At 46.9% G+C, this 22,625-nt stretch overlaps 1 protein-coding gene and 1 pseudogene across 1 annotated transcript in view; both read right to left on the reverse strand.

Moving 5' to 3' along the window:
- The window catches only part of Myrip (myosin VIIA and Rab interacting protein), a 137,844-nt gene that overhangs the window by 62,616 nt on the left and 52,603 nt on the right, over window positions 1-22,625 (reverse strand). Inside the window, exon 2 of the mRNA XM_028767384.1 lies at window positions 17,600-17,821. Coding sequence (XP_028623217.1) covers window positions 17,600-17,821 — 222 coding nt within the window. The remainder of the gene's footprint in view (window positions 1-17,599; window positions 17,822-22,625) is intronic.
- LOC114621186 lies at window positions 19,526-21,814 on the reverse strand (annotated as a pseudogene).

Raw genomic sequence — 22,625 nt, forward strand, 5'->3', positions numbered from 1 at the left:
TTAGGCAAAAGATTTGCAAAATATAAAGAATCCAGAACACGCATGTCACCTTAGAAATTGGCTCTCTCACACATGCAGGGCATAAGGAAAAACTCTGAAAAGATGCACGTTACCTCATCTGGATGCAAATTCAAAGGCTGTGGCAAAAAAAGGAAAGGACATAAAGTTCTTCCCATAAAACGTGAAGCCAGTGTATTTATGCTCAAATGTAAATCTCAGAACAGGCCACTGCTAATGCATTACTTGAAGAATGAACAGTAACCCTGAAAAGGAGCTGGTCATTTACGCTGCAGATCAGTCCTGCTCTCCTAGGGCAATGACCTGGAGCGGATGGAGCCCAAGGGTTTCTAACTCTCTTGGGTTGAATTCCTCCAAGTTCCCAAATTCACTGTCTACCCTTGTCACCTGGGCATCAGGGGAAGAATTCAAATGCCATGCTGGCATCTAGGCAGAGCCCACAGAGCTAGGGTTCACTGTCCAGGCCTTGGCAGATGTGGCTCAGAGACCCTCTTGGGTCTTGGAACTGTGTGGCCGCCTTGCAAGACGCTTCCTTCAGGGTGGAAGTTGTGCACCTTTGCTTCCAAACACCACCTTTGGAGTGAACGTGGTCATGGACATGCATGTAGGGGGTGCATGGGGGGGTCACTTCTTATTTTCTTTTTTTATTTTATTTCTTTCTTATTCTCTATGAAGCAAGACTTGAGGGCTTTGAAGAGAAAGAACAGCGCCATTTGCACATAATCAAAACTATCTCCCGAGAGAAGCTCTGAGTTAACTGCTTGGAAAGATAACTGTCTGCTTTCTCACCAAAACTTAAACCACTGACCAGGGCTGAGCCAGCATCTGTCCTTTCTAACAGGATCAATCCCACATCACCAGGCTTGTGTGGCCCAGTGCTTTGAACCACCTCATTTGCTTGCCAGCCCCTTTTGAGCTCTTTAGAAAAACAAGTTCTCAGAAGGGGACCACTCTTGAGAATGGAGCCCAAACACTTGGAGATCTGATTGAGATCCAGGCTCTTCTGCTTTGGAGTGGTGAGGCTTGGACCAGGAACCCCATCTCTCCCCTCATTTTCCTCATCTGTAAAAGGGGTAAAGTATCCACTCACTCAGAGCAGTACTCAGCAGGGCTAGCTTTCAATAACATTACAGGTAATTTAGAAGTCATCCTTCCTCTGCGTCTTCCAGGGTGGAGGAGAGTTTCATTTACAAAGTCAGCAATTCCAGGCCTGGGCCTTAAGAAGTTGGGAGCCTCCATGGCAACAGATAAGGTTTCTTTCCCCCCACCCCTGGGTTCTTGGCAGGTCTATGGATACTAAAAATGAGCTGATCTGGAGGGTAAGAGGGGGAGGCAGGCTGGGTGGGGTGTTTTCTTCCTCCAAATGGTAAACAGGGGTTTTGCCAAACTGCAGGAGCTCTGCCAAACCACAGCTCAGAACACCCAGAGTTTTCCATACAGCTGTCATTTTAACTGGAGAAGAAAGGTTCATCTTTTCAAAATGTGGCTGCCTCTGTCTGTGAGCCACCATCCTCTGCACCTGCGCTGTTACGCCTGCTCCCCTGGCTCTATGCATTTCTCCGAGAAGACTGCTCAAGGAGAAATCAAAGCTTGGGTGGTAGGCTGCTAAGTGTGTCTCCTTGTTCCTGTTTTGATCCTTGTTCCTGTTTTTATTCCTGTTCCTGTTTGTGTTCCTGTTTTGTGGGGAGTATAAAAGGGAGCTATGCAGTTGAAAATACAGCATTTGGTCTTTACCAGATGACTCCTTGTCTTTCTTTCTCTCGCCCTCAGTCCTCTGCTGATCCAAGGAACTGAGTCAGCTATGCTGGCGTAGCTGACATCTATCCAGTGTCACATTCTTGCTGGTCTTCTAGCTTTGCAGAATGGAGGCAGAGGATGGAGAAGGCTGTGTAGTGGAACCTCATGTCCTCAGCTGTTCTCAGGTAAGCTCACCTGGGGCTGGCCCAACATCCCACTACGAAGACATCAGCTCCAGACCTGTGCAGGTCACCCCCTCCCCCCATCCAGAGTTTTCAGAGACCTTTACAAATAATCTGCAGTTCTTCTATCATTCAGAGGAAGGTTTTCAAAGATGCTGGCCCAAGTCACTTGAGAATCTTCCTAGCTCCTAGGGACCCATAGCCAGAGGCCTAAGGACTGGCCCAGAGCCCTCTGACCTCCGCTGCCCCTCCCAGGAAGCCCTATGAGTCAGGGACTCTGCACAGGGTCATAGTAAGACAGACAGAAAGGAAGTAAGGAAAAACACCCCCAAATATGCTATATTTCCTTGATGAAAACTTTCAGTGCCCTGTTTTTTTAGCACTCAGAAATAATACACAATGCACTTACTAATGTAAGCTTCAGATACTCTCCCAAGGTCCAAAACAAAATGGAGTAAGATGCCTGTGTGAAGTCCCTTGGTGCACACCATTGGAGGTGTGATGGCTCTCCAAGTTTTCAAGTTCAAATAGATAGTCAGGGTTTTCACATAGTCACACGCACCCTGGCCTCAGGCCCGCCTGTACTTTTAAAGAAGAGAACAGGAGCCTATGGACAATTATTTTGAGTAACGCGAGGCAATTCCTCTCACACAAGCTGTCTCCAAGGCAGTTACACTGCAGCAACACCTGGCAGAGCCTCTTCCTTTGGCACTGATACGTAAGAACAGTACGGTTATAAACTCACTCCCAAAGTCGAAAGTCTCTGATTTGCCTGTTTATGGAGACTGTTGAGACAATTCCTTGAGCCAGAGTCTAACGATCACCTACACTGGGCGGCTAACAAATGCCTGTAACTCCAGCTCTGAAGGGCTCTAGTAGGCCTGAGCTGAGCATGGCAAACATGGCTCTGGCAGGCCTTGCCCTTCCGCCATCCCCTCTGCCTTGCTAAACTGTTAGATCACATTGCTAGAGCGAGCCACTAAGGTCCATTCCCTTATGTGGCCACTTTCCCCCAACAAGATCCAGCTACCAAAGTATTGAAGTCCAGGGATCAGAAGCCCCTTTGGCTCACCTTATTAACATGCCCCAGTTGAAACAAACCTACTCATTCTAATTGGGGGGGTTCCCTCTTTCTCATTATAAACTGCCATTTGTCTACAGGCTATAGGCTACAGGTCTGTCTCCTCTCTATCTAGAGGCAGTCTTTTGACCCTCTGGAGCAAACAGTCCTTCCCTCCTCTCCCTTTTTTCTTTTCTCTTCTCCTACATCTCTATCTAACTTATTCCCTGCCTTTTATCCCTCTGGGGCAAATAAATCTCCTTTGTGCTGGAGAACTTGGTCTTGGTGTGTCGTGTGCAGATTCCTTCCCTTATAAGCTCCAAGGAACCTAAACCCTTCTTCTGGACACCTTTAGCTACCTCCTATACATAACATATACACATAACTTTAAAAAACCTTTAAAGTGATTCAGTCATATGGGGGCTTTTACATTTCTTGAGTCTACAAGTCCACGTTTGGGAGGCTGAAGAAAAAGGCCCCCTCTCCAGCTTGTGCCCAGCACCCTGGGGACACACAGCCCTGGGATACAGCTGTTTATGTGTGGTTTCATTTGAATGAAACTGAGGTTCTGGATGCTGGGGATATGGTGGTCCCTGGAACAACTCTTGAGAATAAATTAAACACTCTGTTGCTAATTTCCTCACATCCTCTCTTGTATAACAGTTCCTCTTATCTTGGAGGGAAGTACTTTAATACAGGCAGGGTTTGCAGGGAGGAGGGACAACAGGATGTTCTAGGGGAGCTGAGACACTCCCTGGGTAGGAAACTGGAGCATTCAGGCAGGAGGAAAACAACTCAAAATAGCTTCAGGAAGTCACTGAAACTGACCAGATTCACTAGACCCCTCCTTTTGTAGGCAGCTCATTCAGGCAGGAGGAAAACAACTCGAAATAGCTTCAGGAGATCACTGAAACTGATGGGATTCACTAGGCCCCTCCTTCTTCAAGAGTAAATAGTGAAGACGCCAAGAGTCACCTAGTCACTGGGAGAAGAGAGCTACCAGGGAGAGGCCCAGATCAACTGAGTCACCTGGAAAGGACTGTTCTCAGCCAGCAGAAATGCTTGCAGGCTGTGTAGTGTGGTCCAGGATCCCAGCTTTGTGAGCTGTCCCTGTGTTGGGGTGGGGTTTGGTGATATAGCTGTCATGGAGTCATTTCTGCTCCTCTAAGGAACCCCTCACCATATTCCTGTAAGTAAACCCAGTAAAACATATGAGTTCACCAAACTGGACTTCAGTGGTATTTATACTTTGGTCTCTTAGTTTAGTTTTCTATCTGGGGCATATAGACATTTCCTCATGTCTCCCCAAGGTTGGTGTCACAGGACACCCTCATGTATCCTATAGTCAAGCATGGCCCCCTTTAGGTCTTTTGTACCCATCATGCATTGCTCTCCAGTGCTTTCCTTACCCACAGGTACCTAAGTGCCCCATGCTAGTGCAGTCTCTGAATTACACACAGGAAGGAATCTTTGTTGCTTTTATAACCATTCTGAGAGCAATTCACACCCGAGGCAGGCCTGCTGGGCATCCTTATGGCGCATGGTGTTGGGGATGCAGCCCACATACAGGGCTCTCACTCCTCTTCCCGGAGGAGAAACTGAAAAGCGTTCTCTGCTGTTCGGTATTGATTCTGAAAGCTATATGTGGTCCAGAACGGACTCAGCATCATCTTTTGTATTTGCCTCTGTGGGACCCCACAGCCCTCATGCTGGGCCCTGCTTCCTCCAAATTAGGTCACTCAAGGACCTAAGTGGACCGCTCACCCTGTCCATCTCTTCCTTTGCTTTGCAGAAGCCCTGAGGACTTACATGTTTAAAGGCCGCCCTCCCAACATGAGGCAGGTATGAGACACTGGCTAGTCCTGTCTTATGCCGGGGAGGCAAACCTTTGCTCTCATCTTCTTTTTAAAAGTTTATTTTAATTTATTGTATATTTGTCTGAGTGTACATTAAGTGCATTACATGTGTGCAGAAACCCTCAGAGGTCAGAAGAAGGGATCGGTCAGATCCCCTGACTCTGGAGTCACAGGCAGTGGTGTTGGGGGAATCAAACTTGGGTTCTGTGGAAGAGCAGTCAATGCTCTTATAACTACAGAGCCATCTCTCTAGTCACAGATTAGAGACTCTGTGTGTGTACGCGCACCTGCAGTTCCCACAGAGGCCAGAAGAGGGTGTCACAGAGCTGCCTTTGGTGCTAGGGACTGAGCTCAGGCCCTCTGTAAGAGCAGTTCATGCTTTTAACCCCAGCCCCCATGTCCTGTTTTAAGTTCTGGCTCTGTGATCCCTTTTGAGAGAACTGTGAATGTTGAATATACGCCCCCCCTCCTCTCAGTTTTCCAGCTTTATTAACTGGCAAATAAAACCATATACACTTAAAATGTATATAGATGACAAGAGTCATATACATTAGGAATCAATACATTCTGTATCTCCACATAGTTGCCTTTATTATTTTTTTAATTTTTGGTGATAATGCTTATATACCCTCTTTAAAAATCAAGTATAATATACCTTATTATTGATAATCTCACCAAAGTGCATTTCAGACTTCATAATTTATCTTATAACTGAAAGTTCATATCTTTTAACCGAGCCCTCCCCACGGTCCCGGCCTGAGAAGTCCATACATCTCTCTCCATTTATTTCTATATTTGTTCTCATTAAATTTCCTGTGTGTATGTGAGTCTCATATATGTGTATAAGGCATATGAGCACATATATGTGTAGGGGCACATCCCGTGCACGCACATGGATGCAGAGAAGGTCAGTGGATTCCCTGCTCCTCCACCCTCCGCCTCTGTCCCCTAAGTCCCCTCGGAACCTTCAGCTAGGCTGAGAGCCAGCAAGTCCAATATCCCTTCTGTTTCTGCATCACATTACTGGGATTGTTTGCAGGCAGGCACAGCCACACCCAGCAGTTACATGGATTCGAACTCAAACCCTCACGCTGTGCAGCAAGAGCTCCGCACCTCTGACCCCGCCCCCCATCCCAGTCCTTTTCTCACTTTAAAAAAAAAGCATCTGCCTGAAAGTGAGCCACACAGGGAGCAGCTCGTCTCTGGCATACCCTCTGTGCACCCAGCAGCCATTGTTCACAGTTCTGGCCAGCTCCTCGTCTGATGTCTCTGAGGTGTCTGCCTTTCCTACAGTGATCTGCAGAGTCACCCCCAACAGGCTGGTTTTTGTTCCAGAAGGTAAGCTAAAGTGTACCTGGAAACTAGAAATGCAGAGACCTGGGGCTGTCAAGGCAGTTTTGGAAGAGAAGAACAAAAGCTGGACCCCGGCTTACTCCCTTGACGTTAATATGTCTACTACCAATAGGACGTTGTCACAGAGCTCAGCAAACAGACCCTGAGAACGGAACAGCGGACTCAGAAAGAGACCCACACGTCCACACCACACAAACAGGAAATGAATATCCGTGATACAGAGTTGGAACAACCTGTTCTCTACATTAAATACAATTGATGTTCCGGGAAGGGAACGTCCAGGCCAGAAGCATTGCAGCTCCTGGGGAGTCATTAACATTCTGTGTGCCTCAGAGTCTTGCCTCAAGTCTCGTGGTGCCAGTGTAGTTAAAGGAATTATTTTTAACCACCAAGTCCTCGAAAGCTTGAATGGGGATAATATCATCTCCTATATTAGTGGTTCTCAACATCCCTAATGCTATGACGCTTTCCTACGGTTCTTCATGTCGTGGTGACCCTCAACTATAAAATTATCTCTACTTCCTAACTGTGATTTTGTTATTGTTATGAACTGTAAACATCTGATATTTGACCTTGGTGGGGGTTGCGACCCACAGGTTGAGAACCACTGTCCTAAAAGGTCCACTGCTATATAGGACACTTCACATCCACACATGTCTACTGAGAAACACCAATGGAAATTCAGTCCATTCAGCTCTTCTTTCTGGGTTGAAGAGTCACTGTTAAGATTCAGGCCTCTTGTCCCTTCCACTCCTGGGTTGGAGATCTGAGCCACAAGAAAAGGAGAGACGGCATGAACAAAGCAGTGGTCTGCAGCAGGGAGCCATTTTGAGGTCTCTGAGTACAGCTCATTTTCCTGAGGAACACCAGATCACAGCGTGATGGAAGTCCCACCCTGCCATGTCTCCAACAGCCCAGGTATCGCATAAAGCCAGGCTCTGTTATCCGGAGCACAGGATAACCTGCCTGCTGTAGTGAGGGTGCCTGTTCTACAGGCACTTATGTGGGAGGTGTGGGGGTGAAGAAAGGCCTGAGGAAGGCCTGGCCACCTGAGATGAAGGTCGTCTAAAATTCTGCAGTGTGTGGGGCAGGCAGCAATGAAACTGCTGAAGCAACATTCTGAAGCATCATGCTCAGTCACCACGTGGTGTGTTTCATCCTCTATAGAGAAAGCTCACAATCAGGACAGGTAACAGAAGAAGGTGGACAGGACTAACACAGCCTGCCACCTCCTGGCACCGGCTGCTGCCCCAGTTAGCTAATGAGCTGCCATCTCCTCCTGTGTCTGGCCCCGTGCTGTGACGGCTAACATTATCTTCAGCTTGATCACCCTGGAGACAAACCTCTGGGCATATCTGAGTGGGAGGTTTAGACTGTGCTAAGTAAAATGGAAAGACTGGTCCTACATGTGGGTGGCTCTGTCCCATGGATGAGTGGGTGGCTCCATCCCTGGGATTGGGATCCTGTCTGAATAAAGAGGAGAGAGCCAGCTGGGCACCAGCATTCATGTCTCTCCAAATCCTGAGGGCCAACTAGGGCTCTCGCAGCTGAGGGCTCCTGAGAGACAGGAACACTTGTCTGTCGTTTTAGCCTGTTCATTCTGGGGAATTTCTTGCTATGTCATATTAGCTAGCATTCTCAAGGACAGGGCAATTTGAGATACACACACACACACACACACACAAAGTCTCCTCTCTGTATAGTTAACTGACACACTCATATCTCTAATGCCTTTTCTGTCTGTCTGTCTGTCTGTCTGTGTCCCTCCTTCTCTCCCTGCTTCCATATATGGCTATGCTCATTTACGTTCTCAGTAAAATCATCCAAGGGTTCCTTCCCTCCTATATAAATACTGTGTTCACACTGGAGTGAGTTGATACGTTTTTCTATATCTATTTGAATGATGGGCTTATTACAAAACTGTAACTTAGTTCAAACATAAATGGAATTTTTTTTAAAGCATGATTCCATGTCTGTGAGGTACTTAAAGTTGTCAGAATTCAGAGAGAGGGAGAGAGAGAGAGAGAGAGAGAGAGAGAGAGAGAGAGAGAGAGAGAGTCAGAGACATAGACAGAGACATAGACAGAGACAGAGAGAGCACAGAAGGATGGCTGCCCGTGGCTGGGGAAGGAAAGGACATGCAGTGACTGTCTAACCTGGGCAGAGGGCAGCCTGGTGTGCTGACAAGTTTCTGTAGATGGTGGGTGACCCCTGACCTGTGCTGAGAACACACTCAACACCGCTGAACCATGTGCTGGGAGAAGGCTAAAGAGGCAAGGTCTACTTTACATATATTTTAGCAAGTATATAAAAATGTATTTAGCAGACTTGGTCAAGAAGAGATACACATGGGTAGCCCCAAAACATGCAGCGGCTTTTGTCCCTTGAAAGAAATCATGTTATTTCAGTTCTTGTGGGCACTGGCTACCTGCACATCCCTTGACTCTCAGGGGCATTGGCTACCTGCATATTCAGTTTTAGAAAGACAACACTGTACTGTGTTGTATTCAGACAGAGTGGACGGAAAGGCTGCTGTGGAGGTGTGTCATGTTGTGATTTGTGCTTACACAATCAGAGTTCAGGGCTAAAGCTGGGTCTGGCAGACAATGATAACATTTTAAACACCAGCAATCACAAGGCACAATGCATTTGCAGCCTCCCAGACAGCACTCGGTGTAAATAAACACCTCGCCCTGCTGCTGTTAATGCAAGCCCGCTGATGCTCTCCACGGGATCCTTTACAAACCTTTGGCTAAAACATTAATGAGGCAGTGGCAGTGGATTTAGAACTACATCACCAGCACTCAGGCTGAGCTCTTCTGGTCTACCGCCTCAGTGAATCATCACCCGAGGGGGCCGAGGCTGGAGAGCTTCCCTTTCCTGCTTATCACTTTAAAGCTGCACCCTCAGCCATTAAGGATTTGAGTCCCTCTCACATCACCAGATGGTTGTGGCAGGATGAGAGATAGGAACACAGAATTTTGTACAGACTAGCTACCTGGCTTTCAAGGCTAAACAGTCTTTGCTGGGAGAACATAGTATACAATGTGTCTTCAATAATAACAGTCGTCTCAGCTCCAGAAACCATATGTCCAGTCGTCTCAAATAGAAACTTTTTTTTTTTTTAGATTTATTTATTTATTATATGTAAGTACACTGTCTTCAGACACCCATATGAGGGCATCAGATCTCATTGCAGATGGTTGTGAGCCACCATGTGGTTGCTGGGATTTGAACTCATGACCTCTAGAAGAGCAGTCAGTGCTCTTAACCGCTGAGCCATCTCACCAGCCCTCAAATAGAAACTTTTAAGGAAACCAGAAGGCAACATCTAAAATCCTCAAAATACTTAGCTCTCCTAAAACAAAGCATTCCCTGTCTTTGTGTGTTTTGGGAGCGAAGGGGAGGTGGCTGGGGGCGGGGGGAGCAGAGGGTGACTTCCTCAATTGCTGTCCATTTTGTATTTTGTGACAGGGTTCTTTGGGCTTAAAGTTTGCACAGAAGGCTAGGTTGACTGATCTGTAAGTCCCAGGTGTCCTCCTGTCTCTGCCTCCTCAATACTGGAATTATGAATGTACACCACTATGTCTGACTTTCTGTTCTTAACATGGGGTCCAGGGCGCCAGCTTACGTCCTCTTTAGCAACTGAGCTATGTCCCCAGGGCTTCCACACTTTCTTCTATGTAGTGAGAAGGTTTCACAGGAGAGGGCAGGACACTGGTCAGCTGGTGTGGGAGGTGATCACATCATTGGGGGCAGAATAAATACAAGTGATTCTGCAAGAAAACGTAACATTACCTAAATGGCAAAAAATATGTACTGGGATTGAAGTTTTAATCCTAGAGTCCTTCAGAGAACAGCCAGAGACCAAAGGGCACCTATAAGGAAAGACGTGTGGAGCACGCAACAAGAAAAGAAACGTGTTTGAAATCATGAAAATGGGTTACTAAACTGTGATGCAGTATCATGAAAGACTCCACAACGTGCTACAAAGCTATGGATGATGGAGAGGCCTGAGCACAAGAATTGAAGAACTTGAGTAAAATGTGGTCAAGTCAAGTTGACGTGATTTAATTATTAGTTAGGATTCTGATGTCCAGGTATTTTGTATCTCTCAAGCTTCATACACACTATAGACTTTATATCTGTTTAAAAATAAAATACAGTTGATGTAATTATTGCTTTGTATGATATTTAAAAATAGTTTCATATTGTTCTCATCATTTTAGTAAACAAGGTTTATAGAAGTATAAACTGCAGGGGGTGGGGACGGCTCAGCCAGCCAAGTGCCTGGGGTGAGCATGAGGGGCTGACCCGTGAGGAGCCAGGCATGATGCTCGCACCTGCAGTCCTAGCACTGGGAGGCAGAGACAGGAGGATCCCTGAAGTCTGCTCGCTGGCAGCCTAGCTGAAGAGTGAGCTCCAGGTTCAGTGAAAAGATCCTCTTCACCCCACCGTTAGGACGCAGCTCTGAGAACACTGGGCTGCCATGAAGTTTTACTCTCCAGAGATGCTGAGGAGATGAGTTGAGGTCATGGTGGCTGTGACCATCAGTCTCCGCATCCGGCTAAGTTTGGATGGGAGTTCGTCTAGCCTTCACCACAGAACAACTACAGATACCTGGGCTAGACCGAGGAGAAGGAAGCACTATGAAAGCCTTCTGGTCCCTTTCTCAGAGCACGCATTGTCAAGGCGCCGAAAAAGGTAACACAGAGGGAGCCTTAACTTAGAACGCCACAGTCATTACTGCATATGAAGTGGAAAAAGAACAGGCCATAGCTGGGGATTGCTATCAGTCATGAAGAGAAAACATTTAAAATATGTTTTCTGTCATTTAAAAAAATGAATGAAGTTTACAACTAGATAATTGATCAAGGAAAAAATACATACCTAAGAAACGTTAGAGATAGAACATATATATATATGTTATATGATATAACAGAATGCATATAAAACTTGAACTTGTATTTTGTGAGTTAAATGCAAGTAGTAATCTTACATCTATCAGATTTATAAAAATTAAAAATATATTTTAAGCCAGGTGGTGGTGGCTCACACCTTTAATACCAGGACTTGGGAAGCAGAGATAGGCAGATCTCTGAGTTTGAGGCTAGCATGGTCTACATAGTGAGTTCCAGGAAAGCCCAGAGCTACATATATTATATTATATGTTATATCTTATTATATATATATTATACAATTATATTATAATATTTATTAAGTTAATAGTAATGCTATATATGATATAAATAACATGACATATATAACACATACATATGTATGTATATATGATATATATAACGTGTGTGTGTGTGTGTGTGTGTTTTATAGCTGGGGAGGTGGCTCAGGGGTAAAGTGCTTACTGTGCAAGTGTGAGGACCAGAGTTTGATCATCGGAGCCTACATAAAAACTCTGTGTGTGTGTGTGTGTGTGCGTGTGTGTGCGTGTGCGTGTGATAGTCAGTGACTGAGAGATGAGGGCAGGGATCCCCAGAGCAAGCTGGCTGCCCAGACCAGCATCATCATCAAGCTGAGACCACATGGGAGATCCTGCCTTGGTGTATAAGGTGGAGGAGAGTGGTAGAGAAAGATGCCTGGTATCAAGAGGCTTCCGTATATATACACCTACATGTGTATATGAACATGTATACACACACATACGTACACAGCACACACATACATCAGCAAAAATACACTTTGATACCAATTATCAGCAAGGATGTGACACAGTGACACAGAGTGTGAGGACGGAAACTGTTCTCCTGCTGGCGCACATGTGGCCCATATTCAGCAGGGTAGGCTCTTTGTGTCCTATAACGGGAAAGCCAGTCTTAGCTGTGTGTCCAGGAAAGAACAAATTATGTGAGTGCACAAAGGGAAAGCACAAGAGGAAAGAACAAGGTTGCATCATTGCTGTTCCCTAACACTGAAAGCCAAGAAACAAACACTGCAAATACTGCAATAATATATATTATTGTAAACAACAAAGTGAGGCAAGGGCCATATCAGTCAGAGCTGATAGCCTTCCTCTGCCAGTAGCTTCTAACACCTGCTTGCCTAAAAACCACGAGATATTTTTCTCCTCTTACATATTTAATATCAGCTGCAAGGAGGGTCCTTTCTACAGAAATCACTTAGAAATTCCAGCTAATGCTGACTCCACAGTCTCCCAGATGTGCAAACAAAACCCCTCACATCAGCACCAGAGAACACACATCAACTTTAGCACGACCCATGACCTATGTGTTCAGGGTCTGCTGCCCAAACTGATCGTATGGTGCCAATCTGCCTGTAAAGGAGGGCAGGTCACACGTTGAGCATGTGGAACACTGGCGAGCACTGTGCACTGCATAAAGGAACCACAAGTGTCAACGTGGAATAAATGTGACAGATTCAACCAGGACAATGACAGTAAGAGACAGAGAAGTGATCGATAGGTATATCAATAGATGGATGGATGGATGGATGATAGACAGACAGATAGACACAGACTGAACATGACGTGAGTTTTCCAAAGAGGTTAACAATTGGGTGTTTTGCTGAGGGATTTCATAAGTCAAAACATGACTGTAGCTATGCTAACAGTATAAGAGTTTAAACGAATACAAACACCATTTTGAAATGGCTGTTCCTTGTGGGAAAGGGAGCACTCAGGGGCTTCCACAGGATTGTGACGGTTTAGCTCATCATCTGAGTGAGTGAGGGGCTGTAATAGAGGGTCTGACAGAGTCTAGTCCAGTCCGGTCTGGACTTCGCTATGTGGCCAAGGATGACTGTATGTGCGTGCATGTGCGTGTGTGCATTTGTGCATGTGTGGGTGTATCCATGCACACATGTGTGCATGCATGTGGAATCCAGAAGCGTGTCTTCTATCACTCTTCACTTTATTGACTGACTGACTGACTGATTGATTGATTGATTTACTGAGCCAGGATCTCTTAGCAAACCAGGAACTCTATGACTTGGCTAGACTGGTTAGTCAGCAAACACCACGGGTTCTCCTGGCTCTGCCATCCCATAGTGCTGAGGTTACACCTACACTATAGATGTGCCCTACCAGGCATATATCAGTGCAGGAGATCCAAACTCAGGCGCTGAGATTTGCATGGAAAGCACTTTGACGGCTGCGCCAGCTCCCAGCCCCTAGTCTTGAACTTCTGAACTTCTCATCTCCATCTTCTGTGTCTCCAGCTAAGTGCTGGGATTACAGGCACGCACATTACCATGTCAAGCTCATTGTATGGCACTAATTTAGCTGGATGATTCCGCTTATTTTATGGGAGCAGAAAGGCACAATGTACAATGTGGTACAGTACAAATAACTCCCTCAGCTCTTTGGAGCAACACTATTGTTTCCTGCACACACTGTTCAGCTCCCTGGGGATGCTGAAATGTAAAACAGTGCACGACTGAAGTTATTCAATGATGACTTGAGTGTTAATATCCCAGTCTCTAGGCCCCAAGTCTCCCCATCTGAGACCCTGACTCACCAAGTGTCTCCATCTGTGACCCCGACTTGGTGGTTTCTTTAACTGCCCCAGGTCAGTGCTGGGAAATAAACTGATAATATGCATATGTATATATATGTGTGTGTGTGTGTGTATGATACACACACACACACATATACACACACACACACACACATATATATATATATATAATTTATACAGTGGTAAATGAAGACGACAAATGGAGGAAATTACTTCCTGCTTAGAGGCAATCACACCACCCTAATATTTTATTAGGAAAATACCCACTTAAAAACCCTAGAACAAAATAACAGAATAACAGTACCAAGTAATTGCAGCTAAGTCCCTGCAGTGGTTTATAGTTCTCTTTTTTCTGCTATAGATTCTGACTTAGTATTGTTTTCTCCAGACTCTAAAAGATAAGAGTATCTTGCCTAGAATCACAAGACATATGAGCAGTTAGTTCAGGCTTCTCATCCAAGCCTATGTTATGCAAAGCTCATAGACCCAACATATAGGAAAGAATCCCAGGGGCCACCAAGTCCATGCTCTTTCCTCTGGAGGTGTTTTCAACCGAGGATAACACCGAGCTTCTCATCAGTATGCATCTCCAGAACAGTGTGCCACATTCAGTGTGTGGAGAACCATCTCCAGTGTAGAGCACCAACCTCAGGATAGAGAACCATCCTCAATGTAGAACATCAACTTCAGGATGAAGGGCCATCACCAGTGTAGAGCACAAACCCCAGGGTGGAGCACTATCCTCAGTGCAGAGCACTATCCTCATGGTGAAGCATCACCCCCACTTCAGAACACTAACCTCTGGGTGGAGCACCATCCCCAGTGCAGAGCACCAACTTCAGGGTTGGGCATCATCACCAGCACAGACCACCAACCTCAGGATGAAGGACCACACCCAGTACACAGCATCAACCTCAGGGTGGAGAGCCATCAACAGTGAAGAGCACTAACCTCTGGGTGGAGCACTATCCCCAGTGCAGAGCACCAACCTTAGGGTGGAGCACCATCCTCACTGCAGAGCACCAACCCCAGGGTGGAGCACTACCAACCTCAGGGTGGAGCACTACCAACTTCAGGGTGGAGCACCATCCCCATTGCAGAGCAACAACCTTAGGGTGGAGCACCACCCTCACTGCAGAGCACCAACCTCAGGGTGGAGCACTATCCCCAGTGCAGAGCACCAACCTCAAGGAGGAGCACTACCCCCAGTGCAGAGCACCAACCTCAGGGTGGAGCACCATCCTCACTGCAGAGCACCAACCTCAGGGTAGAGCACCATCCCCATTGCAGAGCACCAACCTCAGGGTGGAGCACCATCCCCACTGAAGAGAACCAGTTTCAAGGTAGAGCATCATTCCAGTGTGTGCAGAGTGCTATTTACCATGCTGAGCACCCTCTACTGGAGTCAGGTCCTCTAGAAGAGCAGCCAGTACTCCTAACTGCTGTGACAACCCTCTGCCCTGATATGCACTTTCTCAGTGTCTGGCCTTATGCTCACTAAGAAGCAGAAGACTGGGCCAGCCCCACCTATCATCCTGTCTTAGTTAGGGTTTTTATTGCTGTGGAGAGACACCATGACCAAGGGAACTCTTAATAAAGGCATTTAGTTAGGGCTGGCTTACAGTTTCAGAGGTCATCACGGTGGGAAACAGAGCAGTGTGCATGCAGACATGGTGCTGGCGGAGCTGAGAGTTCTCCATCTTGATCTGAAGGCAGCCAGGAGAGACTCTCCTTCCACACTGGGTGGAGCTTGAGCATAGAGACCTCAAAGCTGACCTACATAGCAACACACTTCCTCCAACAAGTTCCTCCAATAATTCCACTTCTCATGGGTCAAGCATACTCAAACCACCACACATCCCGACCCTAACGGTTGAGACGAGGCTGTCGCCTGCCCTAGGTTACTCTGTCTTGTGCAGAGCAGTGGTTTGCCAGCCTGTGCTGTGCTTTAAGAGACTCCATTTTATAAGCAGCTTCTATGGTGTTTGAAGCAGAGGGTGTTCACACTCCTGCGTGGGCACACTCCTGCATGAACACATGCACGGCACTATCTACCAGGTAACACCATCCGACAATTGACTGGTGAGGGACTCAGAAGTGTGCCACAGGTGTGCATGAAATGATATAGTCCTATTAGGACAACCGGGCCCCAAGAACTCAGTGAACACATCTAAGGAAAGAGTCAAACTCCCTCACCTGGACCCTACAGCGGTGGACACTCAATAAGACACTGACTGACGCCCCTGCTGCTTGTCACTTAATCACTTAGTGTGTGTATCAAGGACCATAGACGGAGAACTTTCCACAGTCCCAGGCTTCAGCTCCTCTGTCCCTCTGTGGTTGCAGTCTACCCCAGCTGCCATCTGCCTGTCCTCTTGCTCATCTGTCTGGACCTGTTATGCATCTGTCTGTCTGTCTGTCTGTTCATCTGTCTGTCTTTTGCTTTCCCTCATTTGTCTCATAGACTGCTGTCTGCTTGGTCCTCTCACATCCCCCCAGACTCTCTTATATTCCCAATGGTTCCCCCAGTCTTTTTGACTCTTTAACCCTTTGCAGCCATTCTGTAAGCTAAATATATACATGATAGATAGATGATGGATAGATAGATAAACAGACATAGGTAGACAGTTGATAGACAAATGATAGGTAGGTGATAGATTTGCAGTGTGGTATGTGCAGTGTATGATCTGAGAGTGGATATGAGTAATTAAGTTTGGAATAAGAACCCGCGTTTCCCTCAGCTGGAGGTATTGCACAAAGCAGAGATATTTGGTAAGTCACTGTGGTTGAAACTTCCACGCTCTCTGAATTTGTTATTTAATATATCCTGATATTGTGGAAAGACACAAACATGTTTTTCTTTGTTTCTGGTATAGCTGGCCATGCTCATAACAGTCAGTTACGATGGGTCCTCCCTCTGTCCCAGGCCTCTCCATATCCACCAAGCCTCCATGTGGAAGTGGGACAGTCTGAGCTATGCAATGCTTAGGACCCAGGGCACCCAAGCCTGGATACCGAATGATGAGCAAGCCACTTTTCCACAGAAGCTGGCATCACAGGGCTGTTCAGGTCTTTGCTATGTAGAGCCTGCTTCCTCAGAAGCCCTGCTCACCCACTCAGCCACTATCCCCACAAACAGGGAAAATGCTCAGACTTAGCTTATTAAAGAGTAAAAAAAAGCATGACAGAGCAGGGAGAGGAGAGATGGAGAAGGAAGGCAAGGCAGGAAGGCTGGCTTTCTGAGTGTGGCTCAAGCACAGCCAGCCTGCTTTGGTCACCATAACACAGAGCTATGGAGCCACCAGGGATGGCAGTGAACCTCAAAGACAATGAAATCAGCAGAGATTTAAGACAGACACCAGTTGTCAAACTCACCAGTTCCTACTCAGCATGCCACAGGGAGACTAGGAACTGCAGGTGTGTTGTTCTAGTCACACGGCAGCAGCATCCACCCCCTCTATGATATGAGGCTTTCTCCAAACCCTCCTGAGAGCTAGCTCATGCTAAGTGTCCCCACAGTCAATGTGGAAGTGGATTAAGGCCTGCTTGTTGGCAACACATGTGGAGGCGAATAGCCGTGTGTCCCTTCACATCCTTATGCATCTGGGTTATTAGGAGCCCACCCAGTTCACTCATGTTTCCACAATACGGTGCAGTTTCTATGAATACAGGACACTTGTGGAAGAATGAAAGGAGTGGGCGGAGCATGGGAGAAGCTGGAGCATGGGAGAAGCTGTATCTCTCATCCCGACAGCCTCCTTTGTGTTCTCCCATAGCTTCTCTTATCCTCTCTCTGATCTCCTTTGCTGACTTTAGTGCTCTGGGCACACCTGTCCATCAATACCAGAGGAAATGGCGGTGGTGCCAACAGTCCAGGCCTGCAAGTATGATGTGTCCACTCACCTGGCTTGCTGGCAGACGCAGCAAAGCCATAGCTTCTCATGCTTCTGGTAGGAGCAGCAGCTCTTGCAGACGCTGAACTTGCATTCCCCACAGAGGCGCCTGGCGTTGACCAAGAAGGTGAAGGGCGAGCAGCAGCGCATGCAGCAGCGCTCCACAAACTTCTGGTGCTTCGAGAGGATGCTGCACTTGCTGTTCTCCTCGGCTAGCCTCTGCTTCATCTCACTGTCAACCAGAAGGAGGGGGAGAAGGTGAGGCAGAGAGAAATGGCAGGGTGGGGCTGTCAGCCCAGAGCACCTGGTCCTGTCCCCTGAATGTGCCCAGCCCTTGTAAAGTTGTCCTATAGAAAAACAATAGGGCTTGAGAGATGGCTCAGCGGTTAAGAGCATCGATTGCTCTTCCAGAGGTACTAGGTTTAATTCCCAGCATCCACATGGTGGCTCACAACCACCTGTAATAGAATCCAATGCCTGCTTCTGGTGTGTCTGAAGACAGCAACAGTGTACTCATACAGAAAATCAATCAATAAATCTTTTTAAAAAAGAACAATAAAACCAGAGAAACTGTATGTGTGTGTTGAATGTGCATGTGGAGACCAGAGTGTGCCTGTGTGTGCATGCATGTGTGCACACCTGTGCATTTGCTTATGTGTATGTTGAATGTACATGTGGAGACCAGTGTGTGTATGTGTGTGTGTGGGTGCGTGTGCATGCGTGTGCTTGTGTGTGCTGAATGTGTGTGTGGAGACCAGAGCTCACTCCTGAGTGACCTCTCTCCACAAGGCGAATCATGTAAGAGGTAGAAGAAAGGTTTTAAGAAGCAGAGCTTGGGGAGGACCAGAGACAGCGTCTCCTGGACATGATGGGCGGTCACCCTTGCCAACAACAGCTGTGGTGGCCACACAAGATCAAGGCAGGTGACATTCCAGCATGGAGTGGGACTCATGAGCTCTTACTCTCTTACTCCCAATGGAAGAGCTATGAGCAACTGACTGCTTCTATGGAAGGGAGAGGCGTCAAGAAAACCCAAGCAATTCTGCCTCAGTTACTACATGGAGGCATAAATTACCACTAAAAATAAGCAGCCTTGCAGAATAAAACCTTTCACTTCATTAATGCCTTCTTAGAGGGGAGAAGATAGCTCCTGTTAAAACATTAGTCCTCACAACAGCCCTGCTGGGAATCTGATGGTACCATTTCACACCCCTGGAGACCCAAGCAGCCAGAGGTCTGAAAAGCTTTCAAATCAACAGGAGTCAGAATGGACCCTCAGACAGATCTGAGGTGCTGGTGACTCCCATCTGGATGAAAGACCATCATCTTCCACCAAAGAGCCCCTGGTCACACTGACAGGCAGACAGCTACAGTCACAGGAATGTGAAGTCTGACAGCTTGCTCACCCCTGGGAAGTCAGCAAAAGGAATTGGAGGAGCCCTAAGGAGTGGCCCCAAACATCCTGAGTGACATGGTAGGCACTGACAGTAGCCCCGCAGGGATGGAAGTTATATTTAAGTACTACAATTCCTCTGTTCTGCATCTGTGTCACATGCTGTGTCTCAGCATCAGCAGGACTATGAGATAACCAGGCAAGTGGAATTTTGGGGGGTCATTATAATCAATCATGTACCCGGGGCCTTCACTGACCAAAGCATATACTATATAACTGCATTAAGTTCTCTTTGATATTAAGCTTTATTTTTAGATTGCATTAATTAGTTATCATATGTATGTATTTATGCATGCATGTATGTATGTATGTATGCATGCATGCATGTTTATATCTTATTAATACAGCATTTATTTGTCTTCTCTCTGTCTAATTCTGAGCCACGCACTTTCCCCAGACTTCTTGGGGAGGTACAGGAAAAAGAACATACAGGACAGACGAGACACAGAAGAACTATGGGAGGTGGAAGTGGAGATGCCTGCTTCACGTGTTGAAGAGGATGAGAAAGGTCTCCATTAGGCAGAAGAGCCCCACAGCCTCTGAGAGGGCAAAGCCCAGAATCACATAAAAGAGCAGTTGCTTCAGAGAAGGGTTCCCAGCATAGCCAATGGGACTCTCCAAAAGAGTCCCAATCCCTGCCCCAGCCCCTGCCCCAATGAACTTGAAGGCTCTGTGGCTGTCCCTTGAAATGGCACTGGTTTGGAAGCCATGGCTAGGGATAACTGAGGTCAGAGGCACTGTGACCGCCAAGCAGTTGACACCCTTATCTGTTGGCGTCTGTGGTCACTTCAGCTCCACTGCAGAAGACTCAGCAGCTGAGAGGTGCTCCTGATCAGGGAGCGGGTAGAGAAGAACTTGGAGCAGGCATATATTTTCAGGGGTGAGGGGTCAAAGTGAGAGAGCTGCTCCCAGGGTAGAGAAGACAGAGAGGGGCTTATGTGTTTATCTGTGAAAATATTATACATGTATACAATGTATCTCCTTCATATCCGGTCCCTCCTTCCAGTACTCCCAATGGATGACCAACTTTGCGGCTCTCTTTCTTAAAGCTCACTAAGTCCAATTAGCACTGCCCATATGTGCATGGCTGGGGGACCATGCACCGGGGCATGGGATAGCAACCTACAATGGCCAGCCCACCCTTAACAACCATCAGCTGCCATTAGCTCCTTAGTTAGGAACAGGCTGTGTAGAGATTCTCCCTGCTCCCTGCTGGAATTTTTAACTCTCTCGGTCGTGTGGAGGTCTGGTGTGGGTTACCACAGCAGGTGTGAGTTCATGTATGTAACTGAGATGCTATGTCATGTTCAGAGCCGAGAAGTCCACGACTCTCCGTCCTTCCCTCCCTGACATTCTTCCTGTCCCCTCTTCTACAATGGTCCCTGAGCCTTTTGCCGCCAAACAACACCCAATGTCTGCATGTGTCATGTTTTATTTATCTCTTGGCAGCTGACTGGCATCAAATTATGTCTATTAACTGGCTATTATGGTTAACCCTCTCGTGAACATTTATATTTAAGTTTTCTATGGACATAAATCTCAGTTATAGGAACTGAGCTGTTGATTGGCATGGTTGGTAACTGTGCTGGGAAAAGTGACAGATGTGCTTTTCAGTGTCTCCACCTGTCCCATGGTCTGCTGGGAAGACTCAAGTATCTCCTCACCCTTACTATGGCTGTCCCCGTTTCTTAATGGCTGTGATCTTAAGAGGACATGAGATGTCTTGTACTAAGATTTTGATTTGCCATCTCTACTGACTAATGAAGACAATCGGCTTCTCTAATCGATGAACGATCCTGAACATATTTTCATGGGCTCACCAGCCATGTGCGTAACCTCATCAGTTCTAACGAGAGTATTTGTCTTTTCTTGTTTATTATTTTGTAAGGTCTCTTGATTTACTCTGGGTACAAGTTCCTTATCAGATATGTAAATTTGAGATAGTTTCCCTTCCTCCCATTAAACATTATATCCCATTAGCATTTTTTTTTTTTAGTAAGGAAGGGAGAATGCTGTTCATTCTGCAAGAAAGAAGCACGAGCACACAGCGGGTACTGCACCGAGATATCTTCTCAGGAAGATGCCGTTTAGATCCTTAGAATTGGAGTAGGCAGCCAGCTAAGGAGCTGGGGTTGGCACAGAAGGAAGTGATGGAGTGCTAGAAGGCAGAGCGGGCTGGAATGTGGAAGGGAGGTTCAGCCACATGGTGTGGTCGGCTCGGCTATGCACTGAAAAGCCACGACTGTGGGCACTGTAGCTATGGAGGGGAAGGTGGCTCTACAATACCCATCTGCAGACTCTCCCTTTTGCCTGGTCCTCCTGTGTGCATCCATGTCACATTTATTCCTTTTCTTTTGACTTATAAGAGAGAAGCACATGCCAGAATCTTCCTCTAACACACACAGACAACAGGTTCTGCTGTGAAGCCTAGCTGAGCTCAAGACACCTACACACACACACACACACACACACACACACACACACACACACACCAGAGCTGGTCTAAAACTGCATCACGAGGCAGCTATAGAAGTAGATGTTTTTGTCCTAGAGGACTGTCCCCTGTTGTGGGATTATTGTCGTAGCTCCGACCTTGAGCAGCAGCAGCAACAACAAAACCTTCCCTCTCCCGGGAGGAACAGAGCTGTCCATCACTCTGCAGATGACAGTAAACAATAAGACGTGTAGATCTCCGTTCTCCCCCACAGAGGAGGGAACCGATGTCCACCTCAAAGCGTCGCTGCGGTGCACTCCTGACATCTGCTGTGTCATACGCTGTCACTGAATGTGAACTCCCACCTAATCAGAGTCATATCTGATTCATCTGTGGGAGGGAGGTGCCTGTGGAGGGGGCTGTCAGTGGTGAGGTGAGGAGATGGCAGACTACACTAGGGGTAGCTGCTTGGTGGCAGTCCTGTGCTGTCCATCCTCAACGGCCCTGTTCACGGCAGACACCTTCCCGAAATCTAAGTTCATGGAGGGAGCTGTAGAGAAACCTGCACAGTGGTTGGTTTGTTATTTAACTTACATTTGTGTGTGTGATGAATACATGTGTGTGCACCTGTGAAAACCAGAAGTCAACACTGGGTGTCACACTTCATTGCTCTCCAAGGTGACTCTTTCAGGACCTGGAGTTCACAGCTTGGCTGCACTACATGGCAAGTGAGCCCTAGGATCCCCGTGTCTCCGCCTCCAGCCCTCAGACGACAGGCATGGGTGTCATGTCTTATGTGTGTGCTCGGATCAGGGCCTTGTCCTTACACAGCAAGCATTTTACGCTGAGCCATATCCCCAGTCCCTATAGAACACTTAAAAAATATCTTACAGAGGTAGGGGCTGGAGAGAAGACTGGGTGGTTAAGAGCACTGACTGCTTTTGCAGAGGACCCAGCTTTAATTACCAGCACCCACACGGTGGTTCATAGCAATCTGTGACTCCAGTTCTGAGGGATTCAACGCCCTCTAGTGGCCTTTCCTACATCAATGTAGGCAAAACACTCATAAATAAACCTTTTAAAAAAAAAAGCCCATTAAACACCCTACAGTATTACATTCCTTTAAATCTCTTTTCCCAGAGCACAGGG

The sequence above is a fragment of the Grammomys surdaster genome, unplaced genomic scaffold (genome assembly GCF_004785775.1).
Source record: "Grammomys surdaster isolate TR1022 unplaced genomic scaffold, NIH_TR_1.0 172, whole genome shotgun sequence".
NCBI lineage: Eukaryota > Metazoa > Chordata > Mammalia > Rodentia > Muridae > Grammomys > Grammomys surdaster.